The sequence below is a fragment of the Arvicanthis niloticus genome, chromosome 6 (genome assembly GCF_011762505.2).
Source record: "Arvicanthis niloticus isolate mArvNil1 chromosome 6, mArvNil1.pat.X, whole genome shotgun sequence".
In the NCBI taxonomy this organism is placed as follows: Eukaryota; Metazoa; Chordata; class Mammalia; order Rodentia; family Muridae; genus Arvicanthis; species Arvicanthis niloticus.
The window spans coordinates 99,175,073-99,202,933 of record NC_047663.1 but is presented as its reverse complement, the minus strand read 5'-3'; the positions used below and the strand labels follow the sequence as shown (position 1 = coordinate 99,202,933).

General features: G+C 45.2%; 1 protein-coding gene across 1 annotated transcript in view; it reads left to right on the top strand.

Moving 5' to 3' along the window:
- Grin2a (glutamate ionotropic receptor NMDA type subunit 2A) overlaps positions 1-27,861 on the top strand; it is a 415,299-nt gene that overhangs the window by 211,188 nt on the left and 176,250 nt on the right. Inside the window, exon 4 of the mRNA XM_034508024.2 lies at positions 5,086-5,678. Within this exon, the coding sequence (XP_034363915.1) occupies positions 5,086-5,678 (593 nt within the window). The remainder of the gene's footprint in view (positions 1-5,085; positions 5,679-27,861) is intronic.

Below are 27,861 nucleotides of genomic sequence, written 5' to 3'. Positions count from 1 at the left end.
ACTCAGGGCATTGGGTAGTTCAGTAAGGGGTGGGGTTACATTACCTGATTCTTACAGCCCAGTAGCAGAGAGACACTATGGACAGTGATAAAAGATGGGAGTGGATTGCTTGGCATCTTGGAAGATTCTCTGCCCATCTGGATCTGTGCATAATATATCTGTATATTGGTATATATGTTTAATATATGAACACATTTGTATGTGTGAGTGGGAGGACACACATGAATCAGAGTGTACGGAGGAAAACCTCAGGTGTTAAGCTTTGCTTTCAGTGATACTTGCCGGGCGGTGGTGGCGCACGCCTTTAATCCCAGCAGTTGGGAGGCAGAGGCAGGCAGATTTCTGAGTTCGAGGCCAGCCTGGTCTACAGAGTGAGTTCCAGGACAGCCAGGGCTACACAGAGAAACCCTGTCTCGAAAAAAACCAAAAAAAAAAAAAAAAAAAAAAAAAAAAAAAGAGAGAGGATATCATGTCATATGCTTCTCCAATGCATACCCAGGCTAGCCCATAAATCAAGAGATCTTCCTCTCCCCTCTGTGTTGTGGCTCACTGGAGAAACATTGTGATTACAAATGTGTGGCCTCTGCTAGGGTTTATGTGAGCTCTGGGGATTTGGACTTCATTCTTACACTTGTGTGCTAAGCAGTTCACACCCTGAGCCACCTTTCCAGCCTCTTTAATTGTTTTTAATACCTACAACTATTATGCAGATGAGGAAAGTCAGGCTTAAGACTTTTCCCAAGGGCGCCCAGGTAAGTTTGTAACTGAGCAGTCTGACTCCAGAAGGTTCCCTGTGATCCATCCACTGGGGTAGGATGTGACTGAGGGAGTCGTGGTCAGCTATGACCAAATATCTGAGAGAAAGCGATGTGAACAAGGGAAGGTTTATTTAGGTTCGTGGTGTGGGGCTTTTCAGCCTCTGATCACTTGCCTCCATCGTTTCTAGGCCTGGGTTGAAGAGGAGAGGATACGATAACACAGCATCCATGAAATAAATCACTCACCTCCTGACATACAGGAAGCAAACAAGGAGAGGGCGTGGACCAGGGATAAAATATGCCCTTCAAGGGTTTGTTCACATTGACTTACTTCCTACACTTAGACCGTACAGTTTCCAGAACTTTCCAACAGCCCAATAAGTTATTAACTCTTCACAGATAAGTGCATTATGATATCAGAGCTCTGAAACAGTTGATTCTGGAAGGCCCTAACTCTTACTGAACACTACTGTATTTGGTGCACACTTTTAAGATCCTAGCAAAAATGGAAGGTCTGACAGAAGCTTGTGCTAGAGTGTCTAAGATCAGAAGAGGAAGTGTGGTACCAGGCCAGTGTCCTGCACATACTTTTTCATGGGCGGCCTGTGCTGTGTGCACTGGCTTTGGGCTGCTGAACTGCAATCTGTGTGATCATCTCTCCATGAAGAGTGCAGTGCAGGCTCAACCTCTTCTGTCTAGGGAGTAAGAAGGAAGTCTGCATCAGTACAGCTCTCATTTGTGCATGGGCATCTCGTAGACACTCTGGTGAGGTTGCAATGTACTGTACATGGAGTAAGGAACCTTCAGGATCCCAAATCCCAGCCACATCTAGCATATTGGTTCCACTTCTCCATCCATGGTAGTTGTTCCAAAATGTGTGCCTATGTGGTTGTCTCAAAGACTTGCTTATTTATTTAACAATCACACATGTGTATGTCATGTATGCTGACTGCACACGTGTATGTCATGCATGCTGACTACACACGTGTATGTCATACATACTGACTACTCTCACCCCACCTCTCTACCCTGTTCTCTACCTCCCACTTCCCACAAACTTCTGCCTCATGTTCATGTCCATCCATTTTGTTTTGTGACCCACTGAGATGAATGAGGGTCTTCTTTGTGATCATGGGCTTTGACTCTGGTTGCCTCAATATAGTAAAGACAGTAATTTTTCCTCTCCCAGAATCTATCATTAGCCAGTCAAGGAAAAGGAAAGGGCCCTATTCCCATACTGGAACTGCTCCTGTGACCTTCACACATGCGCTTTGGCCTGCAAACACTAAACCACTCACCCATTACAAATAAAAAATAGAAAAAAAAATTAAGGTAGTTAGCACTTAAGGAATGGTACCCAAGTTTGTTCTTTGGCCTCCACATGCATATACACACAAATGAATGCATATATACAAATGTGCACATGCTAACAAATAGGTATACATTTGGGGCTTCAGTTGGAGCAGTGAATTCTTGGAATGGGTAGATGTAGGTGGTGGTGTTAAAGGTCTTGCTTTGAATGTGACATTCAGGATCCACAAAGCATACAATTTCAGACACTAACCTGTCCCCATTTGAGCATCCTCTGTAACCCAAGGACATTCTTCTGGGGCCTCAATCCACACTCATCTACCCATGCCTGTCCTCGTCCTCTACTCACTGATGTGTCCTGGGCCAAGCCTGCTGGCAGCCGTGAGGACAGTGTTGAGGACAACAGTTTCTCTGTCCTTGAAGAGCTCACAGTCTTGTTGAGACGTGACTGATAAAAATGACTTGTCAATTCAAGAATATTGGATTTCTCCAAATGCTACAGTAGGGAAAAAGATAATTCCCCAAATCTTTAAGTCTGTTACCCATTTTAATTGATTTAATTAGGTAAAATTCATAGAACTGTAATATTGGAAGTAGCCCAGAAACCATTTGTTTATTCCCATTTCTCCTCTTTGCCTTCAGGCCTTGCTGCCGTGAAGTAATCCACTAAACCCAGGCCTTCCGGAAAGAATAGTATTTCCAAGAACCAGACATAGCTCATTGGCCATTAAGATCAAGAAAACGAGATGGAAAAAAATTGACATTAGTAGTTATAAAGTATTGCTCTGAAAGATGTGAATGGAATCATACACCATACACACACACACACACACACACACACACACACACACGTGTATATCATGAGTGTACATACAATGGAGTCCCCATAAGCCATACTACTGCATTTAAGTGGTATTAAACACTTAGAGAAAGACAAGAGGGCAAAATGAAAACGTGGTTGTAGTAAGAGAAGAGCACTTTGGCAAGTCTTTCAGTTCCAGGAGAAACACACACCCGCCCCAGCACTGGTTACACACTGCTTTGTGGCAACGTAGAGGAGTATTTTTTGTTGAGTTGGCATTTGTTTTGTGTTCATATATGGACACATGTGTGCTCAGGTGTGCATATGTACACATACATTTAGAGGTCAGAGGAAAACCATAGCATTCTTCCCCAGGAGCCATTTCTCTTAGCTTTTGAGAGGCCAACTAGGTTGAATTGGCTGGCCAGTGAGCTCTGGGGAGTCCTTCTGTCTCCATTTCTCCAGCACTTGGATTACAGGTGCATGCCACATGTTCAGTTTTAAAACAAACAAAGCCATGTATTCCTGTTGTCATGCTTGCAAGGTAAATGCTTTACCAGCTGAGCTGTCACTTCAGCACCCATGAATTATCATCTTGCAGCATAGTAACCATGGATACATATGCATCCACCATGTTCTGATTTTAAATGATCCCAAGAGGGCTGCGGCTGCAGATAGAAGGGAGGCTATCATGTGGTGTTCTCTGGACCTACCTAGGTTTAGATACTCAGTTGCTCTATGACCACTTTGATCCTTGGTTTCCCTGCCAGCAATACCAACTTCATAGAACCATTCTGGGAACTTAATGAGTCTAGGAATGTCAGAGGTTATAAATTCAACAACTAATCACTTGCTTGGCCAAATGGAACTTTGTTCTCATGATCATGTGTCTGTGATGCTGTTGGGATCATTGGGATTATAGAAGACACTTAACCCAACACAAGTTTACCAGGGCTTTGTCAGAATAGCACCTAAACCTTTGGATATAGTCTCAAAAGCTTTTCAATAGAATTTCATTCTTTTGACTTCATATACCAGAGTGCCCTTGTCTGTTGCAGTCAAACACGTACCTCACGGTATGCCCACCTGTTTCCCCTTCCCTCACTTCTATTCTTCTATGTGTCCACAGGTCTCTCCCAGTCTCCCATTCACAGAAACTGCTCCTTTCCAAGTTTTCCTTCATCTTTGAACTCAGCGATTCTGCCTTGCCTGTCTCAGGAATCATCATTTCCCAAGATCTAAAGCACATAGCAAAATGCTCTGCAAATGCTTGCCAATCGAACCTGTTAGTGGTCACATAGCTCACTGTCTGTGTTGTGACATGGGGAGGCTTAAGTTGAAGGCACAGAAGCACCACTTGCACTGGATCATGTAAACACAGCAACTGAGCGGCTTGTTTAGCTGGTGGTCCAAGGTAGATGGCTTCAGGAATGGCAAAGTCCAGGACCTCCAACTGTGCCCTTGTGAACCTCCTCGTGATTCCTGATGCTCCTTTGTCTCTGTTGACTTCATTTTTATGTCATGACCCTGAGGGCCAGACCAAATTGGTGTTTTTGGAACTGTGTGCTCAGAAAGGGGTAGGGAGACAGAATCTAGAGGACAATGAGAGTACATGATGCATGAACAAAAGAGCTGATACTCCTCCTTGTGCTGGTCATGGGCTTCTGAGGATGAATCCTTTCAAGCCTTCATTTTCTGTGCCTGCTGCAGAGTCTGGCACATCTCAGCAGTGGTTACTTTTTAATTATCTGTGTATATGTATGTGTGCATGCATGAGTTCATGTGTATATATTCATGTGTGTGCCAGTGCACACATTGGCACATATGTATGTGTGTATGTGTGTATGTGTGTATGTGTGTGGAAATTAGAGAGAAGCCTTGGTACTCTTCAGGAGCAGTATACCTTTTTAAATAGTCTTTTACTGGCTTGTAATTTGCCATATAGGCTTGGATGGTTGGCCAATTAGCTTCAGAGATCTACCTGTGTCTCTTTTCAAATGTGGCTTCTGGAGATCAAACACAGATTCTTATGACTACATGACGTGCACTTTACCAACTGAGTCATATCCCCAGCCCAGCTCTTCAGAAATATTTTTGAATGAGTTGATGCTTTTCTTTCTAGAAAGGGCAACTCTAAGTCTATAAAGACAGACCATTGCATAGCAATGCCTCTGACCTCACCCTCTGCCTTCCTGTCTCCTTATTTCTTGTCAGGATCCGACATCCACGTTCTTCCAATTTGGAGCATCAATCCAGCAGCAAGCCACGGTTATGCTGAAGATCATGCAGGATTATGACTGGCATGTCTTCTCCCTGGTCACCACCATCTTCCCTGGCTACAGAGACTTCATCAGCTTCATCAAGACAACAGTAGACAACAGCTTTGTGGGCTGGGACATGCAGAACGTGATCACACTGGACACCTCCTTCGAGGATGCCAAGACACAGGTCCAGCTGAAGAAGATCCATTCTTCTGTCATCCTCCTCTACTGCTCCAAGGATGAGGCTGTCCTCATCCTGAGCGAAGCTCGCTCCCTCGGCCTCACGGGCTATGATTTCTTCTGGATCGTCCCTAGTTTGGTCTCTGGGAACACAGAGCTCATCCCCAAAGAGTTTCCATCAGGTCTCATTTCAGTCTCTTATGACGACTGGGACTACAGCCTGGAGGCGAGAGTGAGAGACGGTCTTGGGATCTTAACCACTGCCGCATCTTCCATGTTGGAGAAATTCTCCTACATTCCTGAGGCCAAGGCCAGCTGCTACGGGCAGACCGAGAAGCCAGAGACCCCACTACACACTCTGCACCAGTAAGAGAGCTCTTTGATTGTCAACCAAAGATGGGTCAGAGTTTTGTTACTATTAGTGTTTTGGTTCACGGTCATTGGTGAAAGTGTAGACTTCACATACAGAATGCATGCATGTATTCACTTGGAGGGAATTTGTTTTGATTTTATGCTCACTTCTCTTTTCTTCTCTCCCATCTCTTTTTTAAAATGATAAGTAATATAATGCTGATTCTGAGTCAGAGTTTCATCACATAGCCATGGCTAATTTGGAACTTGTTATGTAGCTCAGGCTGGCTCTCCATCTCACAACCCAGGCTCCTGAGTGTTGGGTTTACAAGTAATGATATATACCTGGCTAATACTAATATATTTCAGCTATTTTATGCAACTTGCTTTTATTTTCTTTACTCAATAACATACCTTGTAGACATCCAATTGAGAGTTTTCTTTTATCACTTCATCTTCCCTCTGTCTCATATCAGTCATCTATCTATTGATTGATTGATCAATCTATCCATCCATCCATCCACCCACCCACCCACATCTATCTATCCATCTATTCATCTACCTATCTGTCTGTTTGTCTGTCTATTTATTATTTATTTATATGCCAGGTAAATCTTTGGAATATTCATACCACACCCTTCCATATTCATACACCATTATTTGTTTATTTATTCTTTACATTCATGAGAATTCCATTTTTTTTTCAGATTTTTTTCCATTAGAAGCTCAGCTGCAGTGGTAACCATCACACCTGCCTCTTTTTGCTGTATGTAATTACTTGTCTAACTCAGTTCTAAGAAGTGGGGTTTGGGGGTCAGATATGTGCATAAGTATCCATTGCCAAACTCTTCCGCAAAACAGTGGTACCAGTTTATGTTCATACCAACAGTTGTGGGATCATCCAACTTCCCACATCCTCAGCAGCATGGCCTGATTTGGGAGAATTGACCACACTGATGCTTCTGGTCCCTGACTGAGAATTTTTTGTCTTCTTATATTCCAATTGTCTTTGTAGGTCCCTGAAGATCTTGGCAATCATCACTCTGAAAGCCACATTCCGTTCTGCTGCATGACAGTAGCATAATTTATTTAACTGTCCAATCATGGCGGACATTTAAGTTAGATTTTATGTTTCTGGGAAGTGTCATTATTCTTTGTGGTCCATCATTATGGCTCAGCTGCTAAGATTTAGAATTATTATTCAGACACCCATTCTGCTGTTTTTGCCTGATGTTGGATGATGTAATCTGTGCTTTAGTTCTCACACAATGGACAGTGTGGCTCTGTGATTAAAGGATGAGCTGGGGAGGGAGAGGTACTATCTATGTTCAAATCCCATCTTCTTCACATTCTGCAGAGGGTGGCAATCACTATATCTTTCTGAGTCTCAAGTGCTTGTCATAAAGTGATAATAACAGCCCTTCTTCTAGATTGGTCTACTGTTAGCGTGCACTGAGTTATATGGAAAGGCTCGATGACACAGGTTCTAAGGATTTCTATTGTATTAGAATACCTGGAGTGACCTCTTAGAACTTGCTTTCTAACAAGTGCCTGGATGCTGCTGCCAGTTCTGGCCTGGGGGCAGTTTTTGAGAACCAGAGTTCTGGGGGGTTGTCCTGAGTATGAAAGGAGGGGATATGATGCGTGAGAAGTGATGCTTCTTATGTGCTCACACCTGCTGACCATTCAAGAAGCACGGAGTTAGCAATGAAGGATGGCCATATCGAAGATTGATTGCAGTTAGCAGAGCATGCTGGTTGCCTGCAGAGTACCACCATTCTAAAACATCTCTGGAAGACTGTGGGTTTGAATCTGCTACTTTTCAGAGTTTACCTCTGAAGCAGAAGTGTACAAACAGAAGTGTACGTGTGTGTGTGTGTGTGTGTGTGTGTGTGTGTGTGTGTGTGCGTGTGTGTGTGTGTGTGTGTGAGAGAGAGAGAGAGAGAGAGAGAGAGAGAGAGAGAGAGAACATGAGTGTGTGCATGTGTGTCAGCATACACATGCCATGGCCTGAATATGGGGAGTCAGATCACATGTCAGCTGTCACCTTATACCTTGTTTGAGAGAGTATCTTCATTATTGACCTGCTCCCATGCCAGGCTAAAACCCTTTTGCACAGTCCTCGCTCCACCCTCCATCTTTCCTGTCACTGGGATTGAGTTCCTCACACCGTGTCTTGCTTTTATGTGGGTTCTGGGAAATTGAACGTAAGTGCTCAAATTGTGAGACAAGTGTCTTTTCCCTCTGAGACATTTTTCCCAGTCCAGGATGTACTTCTTCACAACTAACGTACACCCAAGAAAAATAGGCTGTTGAATTAAGAAATCAAGCTCTTTTGACAATGCCCTCCCCCAATCCTGTTTCTACATACCAACTTTTAGCATCCTAAATAATTGTCCAAATATCAGGAAAGAACTCTGATAATTCAGTGTGAAACATGGACGCTTCTTAAGAAGTCAGGCTCACTGCCAGCGCTAAGACAAGGGCAGGGCTGATGAATTCTTACTCAGTGCTTTAATAAGCTGTGCCCTGAAGCTGGCAGATTTAGAAATCTATTATTTTGTGGGAAACATAACTCAATTGTGAGGTAATTGAAATGTAATATATATAGGAAAAGGAGTTTTGGAAGGATAATTGCCAAGATACTCAGATGCTTCCCAAGGACCACCCTAGACTCCATTTTTTAAGGAGAGAGCAAACCAACCCCCAGGCTGTGATGTGCCACTGTGCTGGCTCCGCAGGCTTTACCTTGGAATGCATCCACTTTACTAATGTCATTTCCGCCCCATAGAAGCAACACACCAAGCAGAGTCGTTGGTGCCCGATGCCCCTGGGCATGGAATGTCTTCCCACCCACACATGGGTGGTGTGCACACCCAGATGATGAGGCTGGGTGGTGATCACAGTGGCCTAACATTCTCTCCTAGCTACACTTCTCTTCCCTCACGTGCACCCCAGTAAAGAAAGAGTGGAGCCTGCTGAGATGATTATCTGGGAGTTAGAGACACCTCAAAGACAGTAACTCAGAAGAATTGAGGAACTGTATCCTTCTGGGTCTCAGCCATCATTCTCATACCTAGCAGATCTGTGCGGGCTCCTGGAATACACAGTGGAGTTGAGATGTGATTTCTGTCCCCAAAGACCATATAGTTTGTTGAAAAGTGAGAGAATTTGCCACAAAGCAAACTCTGGGCATAAGAGTTCACTTTTTACATTTGTTTACTTTGTGTATCTTTGTGTGTGCGTTTGTATCATTGTGTACACGTGCAGGTTAGCTTTCTGGGAGTTTGCTGTTTCCTTTCTTTGCATGGCTTCCAAGAGTTGAATTTGGGTCTTCAGGCTTGGCAGCAAGTGTCTTTTCCCACTGAGCCTTCATGCTGGCTCAAGAATTCTTTCTTTTTCAAATAATGAAAAAGACCGTAAATAGTACAGAATATGATAATAGGCTCAGCCCATTACTCACCACAGAGAACGAGGACAGTGTGTCACGTTTCTTTGAATGTTAACAAACAGTGCCTTAGTGATGGTGTAGAAGCCCCCAACACATCCCTCTTCAATCTTGCAAGGGAAGGGAAATTCCTACAGTGAAGCTGGTACATATGTGATCTCTGTGTGCGGATGTATTTTCACTAAAGATGCCTGTACACCCACATGCCTAATCCAGTTTTTTTTTTTCAATGTATCTTAGTGACACCTAATACTTGCTTGGCTTTAACCTTGTATTTTCAAGATCACTGGGAAGATAATGGAATTCCAGTGTATTCATCTCAGCTGCCATTTTTTGCATTCTGCCAAGCCCATGCTTCATCTTTTATCTAGTCATCCCCCGTTGATGGGCATTTAGGCTGTTGATAAGGACAGGATCTGGCTTTCGAAGGCAGAGGGCAGATAAGACTGAACCCAGTCCATGAAACTGCTCAGCAGGACTCCAGACTCTGGAGTTTGTGGTCCCTTACTTCATTTTATTTTTCAATACATTTTCAGCTGGATAAAGTCTTAATTTGCAAAGCATCTTAAGAACAGCTCTCCTTAGTTGTACAGACAGTTGCAGCTGAATTCACACCTAGTTCTCAGGAGGATTCATCATGAGCAGCTTTGGCCAACTGAGAACCCCTTGGGGCTATCTCAGCATGTGACTCTGCGGTCCCCAAGGTTATTGACTATAATCTTAGAGTTCCTGAAGTTAGGGTATTGAAACTATGTACTGTTGCCCATGGTGCGAAAGGGGCAGCTTGCAGGGTATAGAGTGTTCTGGAACTTACCCTAGGCCTGTTTCTGTCTTCGTCATTTCAAACGGTGGGGTGTAGAGCAAGGGGAAATTTTTCTTCATGTTTTAATATTCCTAGTTTTATAGAAGACACTTTGAAAAGAGCAGTCAGCATTTTCCAAAGTTCAAAAATAGCTCAGCCATGTTATGCAACCTCTTCCTTGCTACTGCAAAGTTATTAAACATCTGCTCCTTCGCCAAGCACAGAGCACAGCACACGTAACTCCCAGAATTGTGAAGGCAAACCATGACCTGTTTTGCTGGTGTGGATCCCAGGCTGTTCATCTCAGTACTGTGCCAAGGTTCTGTCCCATTCAAGAGCAGCCAGGAAGGCCACACAGTTAGGGTGTGTTTCCTGGAGACAGGCTGTTGTGCTTAGAGTCCCTAATGCAAGTGACTCCAGACCTACAGCTTTGAGAGAGCCTCTCAACTCCTCCACATCTCCTCTGTTAGATGTCATATGGCCAGTGCCTGGCGTATGGGCCAGCAGGTTGTAATCGGATGCTGTTATAAGTTGAGCATTCCTAACCTGAAAATACAAAATCTCAAATGCTCTAAAATCCAAAACTTGCAGTGCAGTTAGGATGCCACAAGTGGGACGTTCCATGCTGACTCTCTTGGGATCACTAAAAGGATACAATTGTTTTCAGGCTTTGTGTTTAAGGAACATAAACAAGGCTGGGGCTATAGCTCCGTTGCTGGAGTGTGGGTTTAGCATGTAGGAACCTTGGGGCTTCACTCTCCAGTGCAGCATACACTGGAGTGTTTGGTGGCGGAGGACACATCTAATTACAGAACTTGGGAAGTAGAGGCAGGGGAATCAGGAGTTCAAGGTCATCTTTGAGAAGAGAGAGAGACTCCAGCGCTTAGAACTTGGGTCCATGCCTGAGGTATTGCATGTCCATATAAACGTTGCCAAATCTGAAGAACTCTGAAAGCTGCAATCCTTGCTGCCCCCAAGCATTTCTGACCAGAGATTCACTGTCTGTGCCCATGATACCTGAAGGAATAAGATGGCACGTGAAGCAGACTCTGCTCACTACAACCCACAAAACTCTCACTCACACCCTCACACCTCAGGGAACAGGGAGAGCCTTTGGTATGCGAGCTCTAGTTCTCTGTAGGTGGAGGAAGCCAGAGAGCATGTCAGGCCTGGGGAGGGGGGTGAGGTGGAGGTGGGGTTGCTTTTTCCTTTCTCTTCTGTTAGGTCCTGGAAAGCTGTGCAGGCCATGGTTAAGTCCCCCTGGCTAGAGCAGCCGCTCAGGTGGGAAGGGGGCCCATAGAGAGCACAGCTTTTCAAGAAGATAGCAGAGTCAGCGATGGATCAGTTTCCAGGCTTTGTTTTGATGGTTTTAAAATTCATTCTGTAGGCAACTAAAGCCTGCCTTTTAACCCCTGTGTGGTCTCCTAGATGAAATCCCTGCCACAGTTTGGATTATGGTTCTGTGGTTTTATGGGATAGAGAGAGTTGTATTTCTACGGTGAGTGTGCACATGTTTATTTGATGCGTGGATAGTTATGTGTGGCCATTCTTTCACATTGGAAGGGGACTTGTTTTAGGCTTAGGGAAACAAAAGTCATTAAAAGCAGACTGAGTGCTTTTCTGACCAAATCTTCTGGTGGTGGGTTTACATTGGGAGAAGTGTGCCTAGAGGAAAAGACCCTGAGGTTGTACTATGTGTGTGGTGGGCTTGACTTTGAATGTATTATGTGTTAGATGTCCACGTTTGATGTCCAAGCGTGGCGCAAAATAGACCACTCCACACCAAACAGTGGGGGGGGGCAGTTTATTCAGGAGATAGGGCAAAGGTGGCAGGGGAAAGAAGATGGAAGAAGATGAAAGAAGAGAGAGAGAGATCAGGGGCTTCTGCCTGTTTTATATGGGCGGTGATGTAGTATCTCCCAGGTAAAAGTAAGGTAGCCAGGTGGATCCTGGGAAATGTATGACGGTTGCCTTGGTAACAATGTGGGGTTTGTCTAGATATGATGTCACTGGGTTCAGAGTCTGAAACCAACATACTTCCCTTTTTCTTATTATAAAGAGAAGAAAAAAGGGGAGGGGAAGCCGATGGTGACAGGGGAGTTGGGGTGCAGTGTCTCTTAAACTACTTCCTGCTGTGTTGGGGCATAGTCCGTTGTGGGGTGTAGCTGGCTTCCACCAACGGGGTCCACTCAGTTGATATGTGTATCAGGTTCCTCTGTGAACAGCGGCTGGTAATCCTGTAACAGGAACTATTAATAGTTTGGTTAGAAATAATAACACCAGGAGGATGACTAAAAAGGGTGTTACAAAAGAGAATATCTACTTTTATATGTTTTTATTTTTTTAAAAAAAATCTCAGAACTGGAGGTCTTATGTTCCCTAAAAACAGCAAAGACTAACTTCTTTAGCTGTCAGGACATCTGGCCCCCGTCGGTTCTAAAGCACCCCAGGTGGAGTCCCGCGGGTCTTGTATATAGAAAAGAGTGTATTGCAGTGTTGGTAGAAGAAATGGTTGGTCCGTGATCCTAGCATATGTATCTGACAAGACCAAAATGGGCAGCCCCCATAATCATCTAGCCAGTTTCTACAATAATAATCTCTCTGGTCAAAGAGAAAGCAAGTGTAGAGAACATAATATTTAGAAGGGACAACAGATAGAGGGATGGCAGCAATTTGGATTGGTTCTTGGCATCCAGCTATGGAACAGTTTCCTGGCCCTGTTGGGAAGACTGTTTTTTATCTGTGGGGGTCTCTTGAACCTCAACCCTCCAGATGTAAGGGCTGACCTGGATAGAAACAAGCAGCAGAGGGAGGACGAGAAACCCATGTCAGGTCCAGTGAGGTCGAGCTTGTCTGCCAGAGTAGAGTCTCGTTTTCTGGGATTGAGGACAAGGTGGGTGATTCCCAAGTCTTCTGGAGCTTAATAGAGCACAGTCCTGTTAGGGTCGATGTGTATGAAGAGTCGATTTTAGTGGAGGGGTGAAAGGCTTGAGGTGAGACAAGTGGACCCAATAAGGGAGTCCCTCAAGTTTAGCAGCTGTAGGGGTCATCAGAATTACCTTAAAAGGGCCCTGCCATTGGGGAGAGAGGGGTGAGGGCCGATGATATGGAGAGGAGAGAAGGACTTGGTCTCCAGTGTTGACAGTCAGTGGACAGGATACAGTGTGTGGTTGAGGTAGATGGTGGTCTGCAAAGTTCCACAAGAGAGAACAGAGGTGGCAAAGTAATGGGGTGAGTAGATGGTCTGGGAAGGGGGAGCATTTAGGTGAAAGACCAGGAATTAGAACTGGTCATCCATACATGAGTTCAAAGGGTGAGATGAGGCGAGGCCGCTTGGGGAGAGCTCGTAGCCTGAAAAGAGCCAGAGGTAAAAGTTTTACCCAGTCAAGATAAAGTTCCTATGACAGCTTAACAAGAGTGGTTTTTAAAGAGCAGTTAGTTCTTTCTACCTTACTTGAAGATTGAGAGGGGTAGGGAATATGAAAATGCCAGGGGATGTCTAGGGCCTTAGATAGAATTTGAAAAATCTGGGAAGTGAATTCAGGACCATTGTCTGACTGAAGGGAGGCTGGGACACTAAATCAGGGGATGATCTCTCGGAGGAGGAGATCAGAGACTGTCTGAGCCCTTTTGTTAGTTGTGAGAAAAGTCTCTACCCAGCCTGAAAAGGTGTCCACAAAGACCAGGAGGTACTTAGCACATTTAACAGCAGACATGTGGGTAAAATCAAGTTGCCAGTCAGTTCCAGGAAGGTAACCTCTAGCCTGATGGGTAGGAAAAGGGGTTCTATGATACCTTGAGTTGGCATCTGACATCTGAGAGATTTTGCAAGAAGCAGTAATAGATTTTAAGAAACTTGAGTCCTCAGGAGTAGGCTGTAGGTGGGTCTTAACAAAATAAGACAACGCTTGGCTGTTAGGATGAAAGAGTTGGTGAAGATAGGACAGAGTTTGATGAGTGTCAGGGGGTGTAGGTGGGGATGTGGGTTGCAGTGTAAGAATGTCCTGGGGAGGGTGAGATGGGTCTAGACCCCTAAGGGCCACAGCTCTAGCTGCCTCATCAGCTCAGTTGTTTCCCTTGGAGACAGTAGAGTCATCCGTCCTGTGGGATCTGCAGTGGACAATCCCAATAGCTATGGGGAGATGGGAGGCCTTTAGCATGGCCATAATTTGGTTTGCATTAGTTACTGATCCTCCTTCTGTGGTAAGTAACCCGCGCTCCTTCCAGATGGCAGCGTGGGACAGGAGGATATGGAAAGCATATTTGGAATCTGTGTAGATGTTGAGGGATTGTCCCCATGCCAGCTGGAAGGCACGAGTGAGGGCTATTAGTTCAGCCTCTTGGTTGGTGGTATGAGCAGGAAGGGCCTGTGCCTCCACCACCTTGGTGTCTGACACTATGGCATAGCCAGCTTTCCTGGTCCCTTCATGTAGAAAGGAGCTTCCATCTGTATACCAGGTATAGATGGCTTGAGGCAATGTGCCCTCCTGTATGTGTGAAGGATGAGATAGTAGTTCCTCTAAAGTTTCAGTGCAGGAGTGAGATAGGGAGTAGTTAGTATTAGGTTGAAGAAGAAGATTGGAAATATTAAGAGGTGGGCATGATTGAAAGATGAGGGTAGAGTCGTCTATTAGAGCTACCTGGAGAGAAAGAACCCTGGAGGGAGGTAGGGTCTGTAAGCCTTTATAAGTTAGGAGCTGTGACAGGTTGTGAGAAGAGAGGATAGTTATAGGTGATCCCAAGGTTAGTTTATTTGACTCTTGAATAAGGAGTTCAGCAGCTGCTAAGGTATGAATACCAGGTGCCCATCCCTGGATGGTTAGATCTAGTCTTTTTGACAAGTATGCTACAGGTGCAAAAGATGGTCCTAGTTGGTGACCTAAGACTCCAAGGGCAAACCCCTCCTTTTCAGTTATACAGAGGGAAAGAGGGCAAGTCAGGTCAGGGAGATGTAAGGCTGGGGCCTTAAGGAGAGCCTGTTGGAGCCTTTGAAAGGGCTTAGTAACAGGTTTGAGAAGAGGTTTGTGGGTGGGGCCTAATGCTGCTTCATATAAGGGGCGAGAAAGTAGGGAAAAGGAAGGAACCCAGGAACGCAAAAAGCTAGCAATTCCTAGGAATGATAAAATCTCTGCCTTTGTAGAAGGAACAGTTAGAGACTGAATCAGATTCTATCTAAGGTAATAGCCTTGTGGGTTGGGGTAGTTGTTAGCGCCAAATCAGTGACCTGAGGAGTGGACAGTTGGGTTTTAGAAGGTGAGACCATGTAGCCTCGACTGGAAAGGAAATTTAGAAGAGCAGCAGTGTCAGCTTGGCTAATCTCTAGAGGGGGCTACAGAGAAGGACATCATCTACGTAAAGTACAATCTTAGATCTAGGGAGAGATAAAGAGAGCAGGTCAGAAGCCAAGGCCTGGCCAAATAGGTGTGGGCTGTCCCGGAATCCCTGAGATAGAACAGTCCAGGTAAGTTAGGTAGAAAAGTGAGTGTTAGGATCTGTCCAGGTAAAGGCAAATATGTCTTGTGACTGGACATCTAGAGGGATAGAGAAAAATGCATCCTTAAGATCTAGGACTGAGAAATGAGAAATCCCTGAGGGGATAGTAGAAAGAAGTGTTAGCCACAACAGGATGGAGGGGAACCACTGCAGAATTAATGTGTCTGAGGTCCTGAACCAGGCGATAGGTACCATTATGTTTCTTAACTGCTAGTATAGGAGTGTTAAAAGGGGAAGAGGTAGGGTGAAGGAGTTTTTTCCTTAGAAGGTCAGAAAGGATAGGCTTAAGTCCCCTGAAGCTCCGGAGAGAGAGAGGGTATTGAGCTTGGGTGATGTACCTGGTAGAGTCTAGAGACTGGATGACAATAGGAGAATGATGTTTAGCAACAGAGTAGTTCTGGATGTCCCAAACTCGGGGGTCCACCTGAGAAGCTGGTAAGGGAAACAACATATTAGTGTTAGTAGGTTGGCTGGCTAGCAGAAGGAGCAGAGGAACTGCTGGCGAGCTTGGGTTTAGGCGAATTGGGGGAGCAAAGAAAATAGAGGCTCCCAACTTAGCTAAAATATCCCTTCTCAATAATGAGACAGGACATGTAGGCACTACCAAAAAGGAATGGGTGAGAGGTACACCCCTAAAAAGATGCAACTAAGTGGGGGGGGGTCTAGTGAGGAAGGTAAGGTTGTCCTCCTACCCAATAGGAAAACGCAAAGGTGAGGTGGGTCCTCCAAACTCTGTCAGGACTGAGTAAGTGGCCCCAGTGTCTAAGAGGAAGGAGATGGGTCTTCCCCATACCATAATATCTACCCGGGGCTCCCTGCTAGTGATAGGCATGGTCGGGTCGAGAGAGCTGGGGCTCAGTCAGTCCTCCGTAGCCAAGCCTAGAAGGTCAGCTGAAGGGTTTTCTGGGAGCGATGTCCCTCTGTTCTGGGCAACATGAGGGCAATCGACAGCCCAATGTCCCTTCTGATGGCACCTAGGACATGGTCCCCTTGGCTTGCTGGGGTTGGGGCAAGCCTTCGCCCAATGACCATGTTGACCACATTTATAGCAGGAGCCTGGTGGTCCCTGAGCCTTCAAAGACCAGGAGTCTGGGGTAGCAGCTGAGGCTGGTAGGATAGCCTTTGCCAGCATGTGGTATGGCTGTTTTGGGGCTTTCTCATCTCTCTCAATGGTAAAGGCCAACGTCAAGACTTCTGCCTGTGGAGTTAGGGGCTCCAATCGCCTAAGTTTAGCTTTTGTGTTGGGATAGCTCTGGGAAAAAAAGTAGGGCATCAGAAGTTGCTTACCTTCTGGGTTTTCAGGGTCTAGATTAGTATAATGCAATAAAGCCTTTGTAAGGCATTCTAAAAACTAAGACAGGTTTTCCTGTTTGTCCTGGCCAACCTCTTGGAGTTTCTCAGTTTACTGGCTTTAAGGCTTCCTTTCTTAGGAAGCCTTAAAGGCATGTTATAAATCTATCTCTAGCTAAGATAGCACCTGAGGAATTATAATCCCATTGAGGATCCTGGTCAGGAACCGCCTTAGATCCGATTGGATATGTTCCGTCTGTCTGGTGAATCTGATCTGCATGCATTTTTGCCTCTTCCCAAACTCGCCTGCGTTCATCAGGAAGTAAGTTGTTAGTGAAAATCATATGAACATCATGGAAAGTGAAGCTATAAGACTGAGTGATGTACTGGAACTCTTTAATAAAGGCGGAGGAGTTAGAGGTATAGGAACCCAGTCTGCTCTCTATTTGAGAAAGTTTGCTTAGTGAGAAAGGAACATGTACTCTGACCAGATCATCTACCCCAGCAACTTCCCTTAGAGGAAGGACAAATGCTGGTTTAGGTGTCCCTGGAGGAGAAGGAATTGGAAGTTTGGCTGTGGCCTTAGAACGCGTGATAGGAGGGGTAAAGGTTGGTGCCAACGCAGGGCGATTAGAGTGGCCTGTAGCTAGCGCAGAAAGAGGGATGGGTCTGGAGAGGTTGAACTAGTAGACTCCGAGATATCCTGGTGAGAAGAAACCTAGGCAGCAGTTTGGGTTTTTGGCGGCATGGAAACAGGTCTACGATGAAGGGGAGGCAGTTCGTCAGCTGGATCTAAGGGTGTGGTGTCATCTAATGGGAGTTGAGTAGGTTTCATGGCTAAAAGGACCTGGGGTGCACAGGCAGAACACATGGAGGGATTAGAGCGGGGGTAGATGAATTATTGGATATAGGGAACATCTTTCCATTTACCAGACTGATGTATGTATGAAGACCCTTTAAAATGACTGGGTCTAGCATGCCATTAGGTGGCCATTTTAACCCGTTATCTAGAGGGTACCGAATCCAGACCTTATTGCAGAGGTGTATCAACTTGGAAGGCCTCAAATCAGGCATTAATTTTAGAGATTTGAGATTTTTTAGGAGACAACCCAGTGGGGTGTCTGGGGATGCAGCTGAAGACAATGTAGTACCCATTGTGTGATGGTGGGTTTACCGAGCTATTCGTATCGGCGTCCCAAAAGAAAAGTTGGTAATAAATCAGGCAACAGCCTAGATATCAGGTCATCAGGAGAATATCTAGGGGCCTCAGAGAACTCCTGGAGATCGCCAGAAAGCAGTTCAACCTGGTACCAGGATTTCCGGCAGCTGCAAAAACTTGGGGGGTGGGGGGGGGGGAGTGGAGACTGTAAACTGCTTCTGAGGGAGGAGTCACCCAGCAGTCAAAGTCCTAGGTCGTAGGTTAGCCAGGAGGCCAGTCATATGGACTGGGACAGTGAGAAGCCAAACCCTCAGCCCAGGAAAGGCTGGCCAGGCCTTATCTGGGCGTCTAGGGTCCCTCCCGCCAATTGAAATCTCCTTACCAATCAATATGCCGGTGTGTGTTTGTGGGCTTATGCAGTCTGGTATCAGAAAGGTGGAACCGTGAGGTCTGTGTAGGCCTACCTGGCTGCAAGTTATGCACAAAGCAGGAGAGAGACACGCTATTTCTGCCCAGTTCTGGTGCCTTAAAGGCTTATTATAAATATAAACGCTGTGTGTCTCTTATCCAAGAATCTGAAATTAATGTTGTTAAAAGTGAGTACTTGCCTAGTGTTGGTTGGCCAATTTGTTGTAGTTGATATTTAATCTCAAATCAGGGTTTCTGCCCCACCTTTGATCATTCAGTTCCCAGAAAAATGACACACAATCCTTATATTTATAATAAGCATTTAAAGCACTAGAGCTGGGCAGATATCAATCCTCTAAACTATTAGAAACAACTTCCTCATCAATAAACTCAATCATGATTCCCCATGTCCCATATTGGCTGCTCTTACTCCCTGCTCAGCCCACAGTCCAGTTCTTACATCCTTTTTCCATGACGGTTCCTCTTTCCACTGTCTCCTCCTCATGGTCCCTCCTCAGACCCCAAGCTAGGGAGCCCCAACCCCGCCTATGTTTCTTCTGCCCAACTATAGGCTATAGGCATCTTTATTCACCAATCAGAGATAACCATGGGGGTGGGGATAGGGTTACATAGCATCCATCCCTTGTGTATATGCAGATTCTCTCATCCCTGGGGCAACCAGGCCTGGGGACCAGTGTTTAGCATTACACCACAATAACAACAGACCAAACCTCCACACTGCTGTATGTTCCAGTTTCACTTTTTAAGATTTATGTTATCTTTTCCTCTCGTGCCTGAGTTTGTGATTGTGTGGGAGTGTGTGCACATGAGTGCAGGTGCCAGGGAGGCCAGAAGAGGGTGCTGCATCCCCCACAGCTAGATTCATAAGCTGTTATGAGCTGTGTGATATGGGTGCTGGGAATTGAACGTGAATCCTGTGCAAGAACAAGAAGCACTTTTAACTACTGATGGATCCAGCCTTGGTTTTATTTGTTAATGACTGTGTTACACCTTAAGTCCTGTGGCTGCTGTTTTAGTTGCTGCAGTGGAATGTAAAGGATTCACTGCATTGGAAACAGTCTAGCACACCTTTAGCACAAAAGAATGGTAGAAACACCTTCTCCCGGTTTTATAGATTAGTATTTGAAAGAATCTTATCTGAGTATCTCTTTTATCAACTGCCTAACCCTGGAAGTCAGGTTTCCTGACAGGAAAGGGGAAAGAGGCAGGGTGTTCTACAGGTGAGTCAACCCCAAGTTTAACCTGTGTCCAGATAACACTTGATCTGCCCCAAGGAAGCAGAGGAAAGAAAAGTTTCAGGTTTAATGGTCCACTGAAAAACTGCACGAAACCTGCTTGGAATGTTTTTACTTGATAATCAGAATTCTCACTGTTGGTTTCTTTTTAAATGCCAATAAAAGAGCCTGCTTGGTTAATTCTCCAAGCTTGACTGCAGTCAAGCTTCCCTGGGTGAATGTGATAACTCTTCGCAAATATTTATCAGTGGGATCAGCATTTGCTGCACAAACACTTCCTGCAATCTGCTAGCCACTCCAGAGAACACAGTATCCTGTGGGCCTGTGCTATGTTTCTGATGATGGGGACCCTCAACTCAGGGACAGGAGGTATGGCCCAGAATAAGTCAGCAAAGAAGAGATGTAATGAGAGAACACAAGGGCAGATGCCAAACTGTGACAAGGTATTCTTCACCAGGCTCTGACTATAGAATATAGATCTAAACAGTGTCATGACTCTCAGGGCAACTGTCTTAACTTCTCTGTCTCCTTATCTGCAATTGTGAGACCAACCAAAGCATGTGTGGGGATGGTGGTGACGATGACACACATGTGAACTTCTCAGCCAAGCACCCAGGGTACAATTGGTACTTCGCAGCTACACTTCTTGATCTTGCCGCCCTTGAGTGTCTTGCTGGACCCAGGAGGGGTGGGTTGAGTGCTCTGGGTATCCAGCCCCAGGGCTTAGTCAGCAGCCTTGCCTCAGCACATTGCTGTTTGTGCCATCCTTCCTGGAACCCAGCCTTCTTTCTTCTGGCTGGAAGTCAAAAGCACCGTATGCCAACCCCGCAATGCCAGTCAATCACTTCCAATTGGCATCCAGTGACTAGCTCGACAAATGGTGAAAACTTGATGTTGGCAACTCAGAAGAAGCAGCAGTTGGCTGTGAGTTTACCGGGAAGGTGGCTTGAGTTGTTGGTGGGGGAGGGTCACAGGAGTGCACAGATACTGTTCAGATTTGCCTAAGGCCAGATGTAAGTCTTAGAACCAACACACACTTAGCCAAGGAGACATATGGGCTCCTTTCCTTCAGGGTAGAGCACTGGAGACATTTTCTTTCTGGAACCTGGTCACTTCGTAATATATAGTGATGTTTGCTGTGGCTCAGCTCAGCGAGGAGATAAAGTAAATGCAAGGCCTACCTTCATTACTCTGGGGCCTACTGGCAGAGTGCATATTGAGAGTGGGAGGTCTCAGTGTGTAAGCACGGAGACCAGCCAGGAGGCGATGACAGACATGGCAACTTAGTAGGAGTTCCAGCTAAGCTTTCAGAAGGAAGTGATGTGCTTAGTGTTCATTGGGTACCAAGGTAACCAGGCCTGACGGATGAGTATGACGCAGTGATGAGAAGAAATAGCAGCCACATTTCAGACTTGCGCAGCTGGGTGAATGGCTACGTCTTTTACTAAACACAAGAAACTGGCAAAGAAACATTGTGGGGTGGGTAGGAATCAGAGGTGGTGTACATTTCAGACTCGTTGAATTGAATATGCTTTTGAAGGATTCAAGTGGAAATCTCAAGTAGGCAATTCAAGAGGAGAGGCTAAATTCACACCAAAAAAATACAATTCACAGGGTTTGAGAGATTATCGATGGCTCTTACAGTCCCGAAATTGAGTGAAGTTTCTGCTGTGTTTTGAGTGTAAAATGTCCCCTATACGCATATGTGTTTATACACTGGGTCTCCAGCTGTTGGGGACCTACACTGTTTGGGAAGGTTGTGGAGGCTTCAGGAGGTGGAGCCTTATTAAGATTTAGTAGCCCAGCCCTATTTTCTGTCTGCTTTCTGTCTCCTCACTATGAACTCTATGACCAGCTGACCTAGTTTCTTCCCCACCATAATGGACCCTGTCCTCAAACCGTAAGCCAAAATAACCTTTTCCTCCTATAAGTGGTTACTTAGTAGGTATTTGTGCAGAGCAGTAAGAAAGATAGCTAATACAATCACCTAGGGGAAAATGAGAAATCTGAAGAAGATGTAGGCTCAAATTAATATGAGCAGTAACATTCATTACTGTGAAGGAGAGAAATGTTACATCGTGGCTTCCAGCCGCACCTCCTCACGGGAGACGCTGGCCCCACGTCTGATGGAGCCTGGTGGGTATTTGTAGCATCTAGTACCTGCTCCACATTGAGGCAGGTCCTGTGACTCTTTCAAAGATGTCATGACTGTGGCCACTGCTGATATATCTTGGCTCACTGCAACCTTGCAGAATCACAGCAGGAATTTCAATCAATACTTGGAGAAAGTAAAAAGTCCCGTGTGGCGAACTATCAGACGTCTCATCTCAGCAGTGAGCCCTCTGAGTCACGGGCAGCCTACCCCATATCATACGGAGCCTGAGCTAGGATGCAGATGGCCAGCCACATGCTCGATCTGGATTGATGAGGAGGTGAGAGGCTGTGGAACTGATGAGGGATGAGGCAAGGGTTCCGGAGAGGAAAACAATCTCCGGCTTTGTTTCGTTGTGGAAGTGGTTTGGAAAGCAACTGACAGGCCATGAAGCGGTCACGTTAAATATCCTTTCTATGAAAAAAAATGTTGCAAAGAGGCAGCGGGCACACTGCCCTTGAGTGGGTATCCTGGACCTCCTCCTCCTATGCATGGTGAAGATCCTCCCGGTCCCAGCCGGGTGGGGGAGCTAGAGAGCCAGGCTGGGTCTCCTCACCTGTTCTCTGCCTTTGTCCTGGCTTCTCCTTGCATCACTTAGATGGTGCCTTCTGCAGATGTCTCTGCGCCCTGTCCAGTTCCTGGTGACACAAAGTCTGGCGTGGATCCCAGGACTGGAAGACTCACTGTCAGGCCCAATGACACTGACTGTGTTCTGCGTGGGCAGGGGAGACCAGCCATATTTCTACTCAGGCCTCGAAGTTTGGTGAATGAGCTGACAGCTCTGCCGAGGTCTGGAGTGTTGTCCAAGTCACCACGGTTTCCCGAGTTCCACCTCACTTCATGACGTCTTGGCTGGTGTTTTCCTGAGATCCACCTCACTTCATGACGTCACGGCCAGCCACGGGAATAATCCACACAGTTTCCCACAGGGTAGCAAACAGCTCTTGGAACTCAGTTCCTTTACATTTTTACCACTAGTAATAAAAAAGAACCTCTAAAATTTAATTAATACATCCTGATGCTTGGAGGGAGATGGAGAGACTTCATTGCATATGTTCCGTTAGTTAAGAATATGTATCTTAAAATATGTTGTAATAGAGGTGTGACCGTGTCCTAACGCTATGCCCAGCATGTACTGACTGCTCCCCGTGTGCTGTAAGCTCTAATGCATTACCTTTAATTTTTAGATGTGAGGCAGAATGTCTCCTCCTCCCAGCTATAATAATTTTAATCCAATCCATATGGGGGAATTATTTTACATAACAGAATTCCAAACGTGTGGACTTCAGGCACAATGTGATCAAGGCTCAGGATTACTGTCTTATGACGTTCTTTTGTTAGAGCCTCCTTTTCTCTCTAGTTGGAATTTTTAAATTACTTTTTAAGGGTGTGTGTGTGTGTGTGTGTGTGTGTGTGTGTGTGAATGACATCCGAGATAAGGTTTGTTTACACTTATCTGGTGGTTTGATCCTGGCCTCCTCCTCATTCAGCCACTGAGAAGGCTGACAGGAGACAATGAAACTGAATCAGAACATCTCTTGTTGCTAGGACAAGGCTGGACATCCCACAAAGCCCATAGGCTCTTATGGAAGGCATGACATCTTAAAATATGTATGATTTCTGTTAAGGATGAGAGAGATAATACCTCTGGACAGAATACCTCTCCTCCATCATCATCATCATCAACAACAACAACATCATCATCATCATCATCATCATATTTCAGATGAAGAAACAGAGCCAGAGATGTTGTGTAACTTCACAAAAGCCACACAGCTTTTGGTATTCAAGTTCCAATTTAAGTTTTTGTTGTTTGTTTGTTGTCATTTTAAATCTCACTATGTTTTCTATGGCTGCAACTTTCCCTGTGTCCTTTGTCCTGATTATCTCCCTTCCCCCTTGTGTGCATACTTGTGTAAGTCCCAGTTCCAGGGAATCCAATGGCTTCTTCTGTCTTTCATGGGCATCAGACATGCAAATGGTGTTCAAACATCTATGCAGGTAAAACACACATACACATAAAAAAAGAATTTCAAGGTTTTGCAAACACGGTGTAACTTACCCTGAGTCATAGAAAGAGCTGGGGGCACAGATCCGATGTTCCTATTTGGTAATGGTCAGTAGACGTTTGGAATGGCTGACACTCTTAGCCAGGAAGGACCTCCCCAGGGGACCTCAGTTCCCACCGGCTTCCCTCATTCATATTACCTTTGGGGCTTTTAAAGCATTTTGTTTAAGAGAAATGCTCAGTATGTAAAGAAGCATGAGAGTCTTCGTTTGTCTATCAGAACCCACGGTTTTAAAGAAGCCGGGCATGGTGGTGTGATCTTGTAGCCCCATTGCTGGGGAGACAGAGAGCAAGTCCCTACCCAGCTAGGTGAGCTCTGGGCCAACGAGAAACTCTGTCTAAAAAAAAAAAAAAAAGCAAAGTGGATGCTGACAGATGATCCCTTAGCTTCCACATGCTTGTGCACATGTGTATCTGAACACACACACACACACACACACACACACACACACACACACACACACATTATATTACTTTACCATTGTTTAAGTATTAATGATCATTACCCAAGTCCCTTATACAAGTACAGAGTAACCCTAACCGTGCAGATTCCCAGGAGCAATGACAGGAAGTTTTCTGCTGCTTTATTTTGCATGTGCGTATGTGTGTGATGTGTAAGTGTGTAGGTGTCTATGCTTACATATGTGTAGGTAGCTGTGCAAGTGGAGGCCTGCGACTGATGCTGGTGTCTCACTGGTCACACTCAGTTTTATATATCAGGGTCTCTTGCTGAACCCCAGACTCTTGGTTTCAGGCACTCTGGCTCTCTGTCATGCTCTGAAGATTCACCTTCTCCACATACCTCCAATACCTCCTGGGTGCTGGATTTATGGCTTGGCCACCAATTGGCTTCTTCTGTGAGTTCAGAGGCTCACAACTCTCGGCCTTACCTGCACATGATCATGTGCTTTACCCACTGTGCTACTGTTCCCAAGTTCACACAGAAAGTTTGATCCCTTGCTTCCAGGAAGTGTTATTCATGGTTAGGAAGCCAAGTCTGTGGCAGCCTGGCTCTGCCTTTTTAGCTACACCAACAGCATTACATTACACAAATATTCTCACCTAAAGCTGCTAGAGAAACCACACAAAAGACAGCTGGTGTCTGGTTTCCTGTTACCATAGACTACTAGGTGAGATGAGACAGTTATTCCTATCTTGGATCCCCACTTAATCAAAGCAAATAAATAATAGCCCTTGGAGTTCTTATTGAGGGTTTTCTAGGTCACAATCACTTGAGATTAAGAGATTGTCTTACCTTTCTGTTGTGATAAAATACCATCACAGGAGAAAGGGTATATTTTGGCTCACAGTTCTGGGTTACAGTCCATCACAGTGGTGGGGCTGCTGGTGGTGGTGGTGGTGGTGTGTGTGTGTGTGTGTGTGTGTGTGTGTGTGTGTGTGAAGGCAGCAGGTGCTTGAAGCAGCTGTCACACTTGAAGAGCACCATGCTTGCTGGCTTGTGCTCATCTTGGTTTTTCTACTCTAATGCAGTCTAGAATCCTCTGCCTAGGGAATGGTGCCGCCCACAGCAGGTAGGTCTTTCTACCCCAATTACTGCAGTAAAAAACAATCCCCCACAGATAGGTTCACAGGCAAATGTGATCTAGATGATCGTCACTGGAACTCTCTTCCCAGGAGAGTCTAGACTGTGCCAAGTTGACAATTGAAAATAACCATCACAGACATCATTTTATGTAGTCATACATCATGAACCATTTTCATTTAACTGAGAATTCCAATTGTTCATGCTGAGCTTGGCTTACCCTAAGTCAGAAGCTCAGTAAACTCCCAAAGCACAGCTCCCCAACCCAAGAGAGTGTTTATTCACGAACCTTCTTCTAAGGGAGGACAGTGGGTGTCCTGCTTTTCTGCCATGCTATGACGTTTGCTCAGTGGTGGCAATGGAAGCATCTACTGTAGCCACAGAACAATTGTCACTGCTGGAAAAGTCAAGTTTATCATTTAACTTGGCATGGCACATGGTTAAAATCTGATTTTTTTCTGCTTTATGATTATGGAGTTTTCAATATTTGCTATAAAAGACTTTTGGATTTATAAATTTTTAACTGCAAGGGGAATATCAGAGAAACTTAATGGTCTTTCTCACCTTTATTAAAGTTTATCATACTGGAGGCTGGTGATAAAGTAAAATTGCTTGCTGTGCAAGCATGAAGACCTGAGTTCGGTCCCTCATACACACAGTAAAACAAAACAGAGCAAAACAAACAAACAAAATAAACAAACAGGCATGTTAACACGAGTTTTCCACTCCAGTGCTGTGGAGGTAAGTAGGTCAGTGCCTGGAGCTCAACTGAATAGATAAGCCCCAGGCCAGTGAGAAAGACCCACTTCAAAAACAGCAACACAGATACACAGAGAGATCTTGAGTAGTAGTACCAGGGCTTGAACTTTGACCTCAGCATATGTATGCACACAAGCACGTGCACACAATGAAACACACACACACACACACACACACACACACACAGAGAGAGAGAGAGAGAGAGAGAGAGAGAGAGAGAGAGAGAGAGAGAGAGATTTTTCTCTACTATGACTTATACTTCTCACCAAAGTGAAATTATATAGGTACTGGAGAAAACAAAATAAACCAAAGTGAAGTGATCATTTTTGTGACACTGGATATTGGGTAAGAGGGTAAGAAGTGAGCTAAGTGACTTACCACCCATAGCTGCCTCGAGGATGTTACAGGCTGGAGCTGAAGGATGGGGAATCCAGGCAAATCCTGGGAGACAAAGGGCCGAGTTGGAGAGAAAGGGCTGAGTGTAAGCATACAAAGGCATTAAGAATCCCCAAGAAAGATGATTGTGATACTGAGGAGAGGCCTCATCAGTTAAAGCGCTTACCACACAAGCATGAGGTCCAGAGTTCAGATCCCCCAGGCTGGTGCTGGGTGAGTGTGTCATAGCCTGCCTGTAATTCCAGTCTCAGATGGCAGAGAACCGGAAAGTCTCTTCTGTTCTAGACAACTGCATGCCTACTTCATACGTTCCTCATGGCCACACCACCAAATTTAAAGAAGACCATAAGTCCACAGTTCAAGAAAATTTGAATTTTGAGATGACAGTGATAAAGGCAAGCTACAATCAAATTTCTTAAACTCTGTGTTAGCTATTACCAGTCACTAGGGATTAAAAGCGCTAGAGCTGACTTATTTTGCTTTCTATTGCTGTGGGGGAAAAAAGAGAAAGACTTCCACTTCCATATCAGAGTCCATCACTGAACAAAGTCTGGTGGGAATTCAAGGTTACACTCAATAGCTTTCCCAGAACTCAAGGTTGTGACCCATAGCTTTCCCAGTCTGCTTTCTCGTACAACTCAGGGGTTGCACCTCCCTCAGTGGACTGGGTCTCCCAATATTAACCATCAATCAAGAAAATGTAACATTACCCTGATTGTAGACCATCTAATGGAGGTATTTTATCAGTTGAGGTTTCTCTTTCCAGATAACTCTTATCTAGCCTGTGTGAAGTTGAGAGAAAGCTAACCAACACAAGAGGAAGAAGACTTTGTCTACAGAAGCACGAAGGCACAGCAGTAGACTTCTTACTCAAAACAATAAAAGTTAAAACAGAATGGAAACTTTGATGTCCTGAAAGGGGAGGAAAACAAAATCAACGTCAACCTAGAACTTATTTGTTTAGAACGGATTCTTACTGAGTTAATGTGGCTGATTTCAAACCTTCAGCTCTCCTGTGTCTGCCCACTAAGTGCTAGGATTATAGCCACGAGCCTCCACTGGCAGCAAGAGAGCAAAGGGAGCAGTGCTTTCTATTTTCACTGAATGAGTTTACTGAGTATATAGCAAGCCAACATAAGGAAGCAATAGCGACTGGCAGACAGAGGGACAGCAGACAGAGGGACAGCAGAGAGCAAAACTTCACCCAAACTGAGCATTCAGCGGAGATGTCTGAAGCCGCCTAATTGAGAAAGTAGAGTAAAGAGACCACCATCAAGCTGAGAGCTTACAAACACCCAGTCAAAATGGATGGTAGAGGCCCCTTTGAAGCTGTCAGCTGGAGCCCCTGCTCGACAGTTCTGAGCAGATCGCATTATTCCCTCGGGTAAGGCTTCTGAGTAAAAGAACAAATAGTAGCAGGTAGC